The following is a 7,831-nucleotide window of genomic DNA, read 5'->3' as shown; positions in this document are numbered from 1 at the left end:
GTTCAATGTGAATTTCAAATTCAGACTGTCATGTGGTGATGAGACAACTCGTGTCTGTGTGTGTCACCCCCCCAAGCGGACACAGCCACACATCTCAGAAGCACAAAGCCCACAGAAGCACGAGCATGCAGAGATGTATGCATGTCTAGAGTGGGAAGCATGAGTGCTCTTCTAACAAAGATAATCATGTTAATGCACACAAAGACCAAGTTTTGCGATGTTGTGGGGCCGAATGGCAGGAATCCATCTTCTTCCTATGCAGCACTGGCCTCTCACTGGACTGCAATCTTGTTTGGCCTGAACTGTATGTTCGCATTGTTAGTAGGAGGACCCCTTGGGCATGTGGCACATCTTCACACAAGCTCCATCCAAGGACCCTGGTGAGCGACTGGCTCGTTCATAGGGCTCGTGGGGAGCGTGAGGCTCGGCTAGAGGTGGAAAGGTCCTTGAAGTCTGCGGGCCTCACGAGCTTCACGAACACAAGTACTACAGGAGGTCAGGGGAGCCAAGAAACTGGTTCTTTACTAAGTTCTGCTTATCTAGCCTCAATTGCTGACTTCTGTCAAAAGAGTCAAGGCCACACCTCCTTCACCCCCTCCCAGCCAAATGACTCAAGTCAGGCCTGTCAGGTTGCTTTAAACAAGCAGAAGCTTGTTGCAGGGAGGGGAATGCTAACAAGAGACATGGATGCTAATGAGAAGGAGCAATAGTCATTTAGTCAGAAGGAAAACAGTACAGCTACGAAAAACACGTGTGCTGACGGGTGAAAGTAGCATCTTATTATGTAAAAGGAGCTTGGCTCCCGGTGAGGTCGGGTCAAGTGTGTGATAAATCCAAGACAATTGCAGGAGCTCGCTCTCCTATGAAAGAAATCTTTTGACTGCGTTCTGTAACCCAGAGGTGAGCATAAGTAGAGGGACCAGATGGTTAAGTATAATGAACAGTGTTTTTTCTCCTCTGACATTACAGCCCAGCTGTCCCTGAGCAACAGATTTATGATCCTTTACTCTAGCGTGGAGTATCACAGCTGACCACTGATCCTGTCACAGCAAACTAGTCCTTCATCTTGCGATGTGCTCTGAGGACTCGCACAGTGCTTATCATAGTGCCCTGCCTGCTGATTATCTCTCCAAAAGAGCCCCGACCAAAGCTGTGAACACAGAGACTGTTGGATCAGACTTTTCCACAGGGCCAAGAATGTCAGCGTGCTCCATCAAGTTTGAAGTTTGAAAGTGGCAAACACCGCTAATTATGCAAAGCACTACCTAGCAACATGCTAACACTTCCAGGGCCTTGTAGTCTTTTCCTAACCAGTGTTGCAGAGTATTCAAAATACCATAAATGGGAATAGTTTTTTTTTTTTTTTTACAGTATGTACCTTTTGAGGAAACAAAGACTTTTCAGCGATCACCTCAGGGATGCTTCTTGTGTTAAAACTTATTGATTTTTGGGGTCATAAATGATGGGATCATAAGGCTTACAACTGGAGAATAGCTCTTTGAAAAGGAGGCCCTTTTAATCTCTGCATTAATTTTTCACCACAGGTGACAGCAGCTTAAGCTTGATAGGCTAGACAGTCTTCTCCTCTGCGACATCTCTAGGGATTCTGAGGTGTGCTCAACCCAGACAGGGCACGTTATAACTGTGGCATGTAGTGGTTCTTCTCTGGGGTCTTCTTTCAGTTTGATTTCAAAATAATATCTTTCGCAGTGATGACATTCTCCTGTTTGATATACTTAAACAAGCTAAAGCTACTTAAATCTGTTTCTTTTTCCTTGAATGTACTTGGAATTATATCAGTAACCACTGACGTAACTAACAACTCTTATAAATCTCTGTGAAGGTTCTCAGTCATCCAGGTCATCGTAGTCAAAGGAGCTTGCAAAGAAAAGCGTCTGGACTTCTTTAAGTTGCAACTTAAAGAAGTCCAGACGCTTTTCTTTGCAAGCTCCTTTGACAACTCTTATAAATGAAACAACTCCAAGCTACAGTGACTTTAATAGGATTGGGATTTATTTTATTTGCATACAATCACTGTGTTTGCAATCAGCAGAGCACTCTGAACAAACTGATGTGTGTCAACACTGGACTTGGAGTGTCCAAGGATCCAGCAGCAAAAACTGAATTCAGTAAAAACTCACAGGCAATCTAGCGCTCTGCCTCTTAAGCCATCCTCAGTCTGGGATGCTGTATTCATGCATTAGTCGCCATTCTGCTACAGTAAAGAATTCATTAATCGCTTTGTCCGCCTCATAAAAAGATTCTAACAATTAAATTTCCTCTTTTTCAGGTGATCCTGATCCTAACCAAGCTGTACGATTTTCATATTGGCAGCGTCACTGAGAGCACACTTTGGAGGTGAGTACAAGAGACTTTATTTATAAAATATTTACAAGTAGATGATAGAGCAGCGCGATATGACCGAAAATATTTATCATGATATACATTTGAAAATTTGCGATAACGATATAACTGACACGAGACAAAATACTTCTCAACTTTATTAGTGCAAAAAAACAAAAACAACAAAAACAAAAAGACATCAATGTATTTTCACTTAAACAAGAAGCTGTTTTTTTTATCTGCATTAAAGTTATATAAAAATTTAACAGTGCAAATGCAAATTCCTCGCTGACAGTTTAACCAAAAGGCGTTTCCAGTGGAAACTGGCCGACATATCCTCAGCATAACCATGTATAATATCAACAAAACTTAAAAAGAGGTTATACACACACAATACGGTAACATTATGTTGAAGCACAGTACGTATCACTCCGCGAGGCTCCGCCTACAATAGCCGTAATGCTCCGACAATCCATCAAGCGGTGCGGCTTCGTAGCTTAGCAAAGTCGTACTGAAACATTTGACAGATTTTCGAGCGCCGTGCACATAAAATCGTTTCGAGGTCAGTAAACACAACCAGAGTTCATACATAAGGCACACGGGATTATAAGGGGCTCTGTCGACTTTCAGAAAAATCAAAGGATTGATTTTAAGTGCGCCGTATTTTCCAAACAACACGGTAATAATGACGGCCCGCTAGCATGCTCTACCAAAAGTAGTGCTTTGTTGTGTATCTGACGGACGAAAGCTAAACCAGTTCCACACCAGTGAAGCTGCAGCATTTTTACAAACCAGTTCTGGTTCATCTGTTCATCCGCTCTCGCCCTTCTTATTCTCCATTGCCGCCATGATTTTTTCCGCCATGTGCGTATGAAAACAAAGGCCCTGCGCATGCGCATTTTACCCATATTCTATCACCATATTTCATTTTCTTATCGTTGCCCAACATTATACCGGTATTACTGTGAACGGTACGATATGGCCCAGTCCTAGTAGATGGTTTGAAAGCTGTGGTGTGGAGTCGAAATAGCTCTGTGATGATGTTTTTGGCTATATGATAGTTTAATATAAGCAGCAGGCAGCTAATCTGAGAAAACACAATTTGTGTTAAAATCACAACACAAACGTTTCTCCGTTCTGGCCCTTTAGTTGTGCCCTTTTACACCTTTGAACCATCAGTGTCACATTTCCCACCCATCTGCGATCCGTCTGTCCTGTCCTCACCTGCTCCTCTGCTGCTGTGAACACACTGTTCTAGTGTCGTGCACAGTCATACGGGGCACTCAGGTGGAGAAGGTTGTTTGCCATGCTCTTGTTCTGAAATATTATCTGATGTACTCAGCTTCTTCACCCCGACTGGGAATAAAATAAACACGCATACACACAAACTCGTGAGACAAGAGCGCTTGTAAAAAGGAAAAATACACTGAAAAAAGGATGGCTTACACATCCCTCGTGAGCTGAAACTACATGTAGGCTATTTTCAAATCTGGATTGTCATGACGTGTCACATTTTTCAGGAAAACAATGTAAAGGTCCTCTCAGGTAGGTGACCTCGCCAGTTCTGTCAAACTTTCTGCAGATGCCAAATAGGTGTCATAAGAGGAACCGTGTCTGTGGTTTGGAAAACACAGGTGGGACTCCTGGGGATTATTTCTACCACCTGTAGCAATGACTTAACAAAGCAGAACTAACTGTCCCAATTTGCTGATTTTTTTTAAACTTGATGTTATCACTGGGTTTTACCAGACTTGATTAAAGCATTCAGGAAACGGACGTATCAAAAAACACACATGATTTAAAACTGGACAACATCTTCTCAGACATGTCCAGATGGCTTCCAGCACAGCTGCTATTTTTAGACCTGTCCGTAGAAATCCCTTCCTGACCTCTTGCACTGTGAACTCTATAATTTCACCACAAACAGCAAACTGGTGCAGAGACCAAACATCAACTTGTTTCCAGCTGGCCTTAGGTTCTGCACTGTAAATGGAGCTCCCCCGGAGACTGTCAGTGCAGGATGCTACTGTAATATCCTGAGGGGGGTTCAGCAAAACCTGAATGCCTGAAAATAAATAAATCTGAAATGATTTCCACATTTTCTGGGATTCCACCATTTCCCTTGTCCGCTTCCTTAAAATGAAAATGAAGTTGAAACAATCACACTGGAGGTGATCCAGTTCCCATTACAGAGGCACAAGTGCAGGGGAACATGGAGCTCTAAAAATGGCAGCCATGCTGAAAGCTGTCCAGAGGTGGATGAGAAAATAACCTTGAGCGGGACATTAACCAAATTTAAAGCATTTACATTTTTTCTTTTTTAAATTTTTATAGGCAAACTGTTTGATCACGCTCCTGTGTGTGTGTGGGGGGGGGAGTCTAATGCATTAAGGGGAACTGAAAACAAGACTCAGAGATGCTAAGTGCTCACTTGGCACATCACACGAGTAACATTTTCTAGGTTTGGGTTTGCTTGCATGTTTTGCGGCCTGCTGCACATGCTCAGTAGTGTTTGCCACAGGTTCACACTATGGCCATACACTTTATATTGTGAAGATGTCTTAGAAATGACTTTTGTTGGTACTGAAGAGGTCTTACAGGATGTGTAAGCTCCATGGATTTAGAAAAATGTATGAGCTGTCCCAGTTTGCACTTTAATAGATGCCTCTCTTGTGATTGGCTGTGAGACATGCATTTTGTTTGTGTAATTTTCAGCACACATTCCTAAATTATAGGCTGGATGCTGACATGAAGTCTATCAAAACTGGGAGACTTGTAGCTCGGCAATGACGTGAAGGTGGTAGGATTTAGCTAACAGTATTTTTGCATGTCATTTTAGTCTGCGGTAAAAGTGGAACGCCCTAATGGCTGCCTTCACATCGACTGCAAAATAAACCGTTCCAAATGAAAAGTTGTTTGTTCAGAACTCTGAGACATTCAGCTTTCTTCTTCAGCTCAGATTTGCGTTTTGACTCGCCCGTCTCAGCAGAGATACTGTGCTGAACTTGAGTTCAAACCACAGCAGCTTCGCCTGAAGAGAAACCAGCGATATTCCATCTGTATGCATTTTTTTTTCTTCACAGATTTCAGAGATGACAGTCCTTTAGAGCTGAAAACATTTACACTTCTGAAGTTTGCTTACTCTGTCCAGCTTGAAGTGGTAGTTTGGCTGATAAGTGATGACAAAATGACTGCTACTCATTTCTGACATTTAGACACATTCTGTATAATTTGGATCCTGAGGCAAAACGGAGCAGTGGTTTGGTGTTTGAATAAGTGCAAAGAAAAAGTAGTCCCTTGATATCCTGCGGTAAGCTCGACCACAGAGGCTCTGGCTGCAGATGCTATTGTGTTATCATATGCTACTTACATAATAAAATGATAGTTTTGTGATAAGACCCTACTGTCTGCTGTAGAAGTATACAACTCCAGTTACATTTTCTTCTGTTTATTTCTGTACGAAAGCATTGGGGAAAAGGGGACACTGCATTATGTACATAAGGTACAACTTCCTATAGTCCTCATTGCATAAACATCCCCAAACATATGCCCTGTAATAACAGCCACAGATGGCAGAGAGCGAACATAATCTAACCATAGAAGAAGTAAAAAACTGCCATTCCAGCTTAGAGGACACGAGCTTGAATGCTTGTGATTTTTACCGACACCATCTTGGTGCCTTAAAATCAGACCTGACAAGAAAGCGGTGGATCTGACTGAGAAAGCGAGGCCTCGTGAAACCTCCTGTAGTTGTGATTTGTCAGTCACAAGCCAGAAGAGTGTTTACTGAGGCATCACAACAAGTGAGGAGTAGACGTCCAGCAGCGTGGGCATCAGGACTATCGTCCTTTGTTAACCAGCCAATGTCTGCACACGCGGTGACTGAACTAATACAAACCTTGACACCGCTGTAGTTAATAGTTGAATTCTATAGGTGAAGATTTATTCAGGTAAAACAACATGAACAAGAAAAGCATTTGGAGATCAGCATTAATGTCCCCTCACATACCTACAAGCAGTCAGCAGCTAAGAGGAAGCTGAAGAAAGGTACTTCTCGAATCGCTCAACGATGAGAAATCTGCCTGTTTTGTGTCAGCCCACACCCATGATGGGCCTTTCTTGTGCCAGCTAATTGAGATCCCAGCTCTGATACAGTTTGAAAAGGAGTAGCCGCGGAGAATGTTTATCACTTTACGGGAAGACGTCCGAAACGGCAAGACTAACGCTGTCTTTTTGCAAAGGTCAAGGCACTGCCAACACCTCAAAGTATCGCCTAGTCAGTCTGTCAATTTTAATGAACACCCTGACCTTAAACAATGAAAGCTGATCACTCTGTCTCTGCATAATTTTCAAAGCAGCCTTCATATGTGCGTGGCGGAGGGGAAAGAAATGAAGGCGAGCTGTTCGCTGTTGACAATAAATCAACTCAGCAAAACAGTTCTTCAAAGTTTTTCAGCCTCTCTCATCTGGTCTCTGGGGTTTTGTCCCTCAGTGGATGAGAATTTATCAAATATGACAAGCCCTGTACTCATTTGCAGGTATTCAGACATGGGTAAATTAACGCCAACAACAAAGTCATATTGTATTTCCTTCCTATCGCCATTTGAATTTGACATTTCCTATACTTGTACTTTTTGCAAAACAAGCCTATGCAGCAGTTGTTTTCTCTGAACTACGCAGTGAGTTTACTGAAGTTGTGCACACGGTGTGGTTCTGAATTACTGAGCTGGAAAGCTTCAGGATGAGCTGATGTTAATCTATTTTTGTGCCACTGCAAAACACAGTGAAAAAGTCAAGTTTTATGTTGTGCTCAAAGCAGCTCCGACTCGTATATTGTTGTAAATATAAATTAAGGTTTAAGATGTTTAGCGCAAATTACATCCAGTGGACAAAGTATACTTTTAATCATTTCAGCTGACCTCACTCGTGACAGAGTGCCAACTGAGCTGTTACAAGCACTCATTTACTTCCTGGTTCAAAGTCAGCTGCTGTGATTTACTGAGCTGCACACAGGATAAAAGTTTTAAAACATGTACTTATGTAACAAATACTGTGCATGTGCATAAAAATTAAAAGAGAATATAAATCACATTATTACATAAGCATTAATGCTTACTTACACTTGAGGGTCAGACCAGCTGAGTGAATCAGCTGACCACATTAATGGTTGCTTACCTGATTAGTGAAGACCTATTATGAATCTTCAGCCGGCCATCTTGAAGTCTTGAATACAGACGCAACGAGGGAGGGTCAACTCTTCCCCCACAGACCTTTGTACCACTAACAGAGGCATCGCCCCCTGCTGGTCATTAGAAAGACTGCAGCCTTTTCACAATAGCTTCACTTGTCACTCCCAGAAACGTTGCCATATGCACAAAAGTCCTGGGCCCTATTTCAGGAAGCCGGTTTAGTGCAAACTCTGAGTAAGTATACCCTGAGTTAACGAAAACTCTGGGTTTTCGGTTTCACAAAGCGAGTTTAGATTAAT

At 42.4% G+C, this 7,831-nt stretch overlaps 1 protein-coding gene across 1 annotated transcript in view; it reads left to right on the top strand.

Moving 5' to 3' along the window:
- sorcs3a (sortilin related VPS10 domain containing receptor 3a) overlaps positions 1-7,831 on the top strand; it is a 251,886-nt gene that overhangs the window by 98,057 nt on the left and 145,998 nt on the right. The window contains exon 2 of the mRNA XM_005750127.1: positions 2,291-2,358. Coding sequence (XP_005750184.1) covers positions 2,291-2,358 — 68 coding nt within the window. The remainder of the gene's footprint in view (positions 1-2,290; positions 2,359-7,831) is intronic.

Source organism: Pundamilia nyererei, unplaced genomic scaffold, assembly GCF_000239375.1.
Source record: "Pundamilia nyererei isolate P.nyererei 1_Seehausen unplaced genomic scaffold, PunNye1.0 scaffold00263, whole genome shotgun sequence".
Taxonomy (NCBI): domain Eukaryota; kingdom Metazoa; phylum Chordata; class Actinopteri; order Cichliformes; family Cichlidae; genus Pundamilia; species Pundamilia nyererei.
The sequence above is the reverse complement of the archived record's forward strand: the minus strand, read 5'-3'. Positions and strand labels throughout refer to the sequence as shown.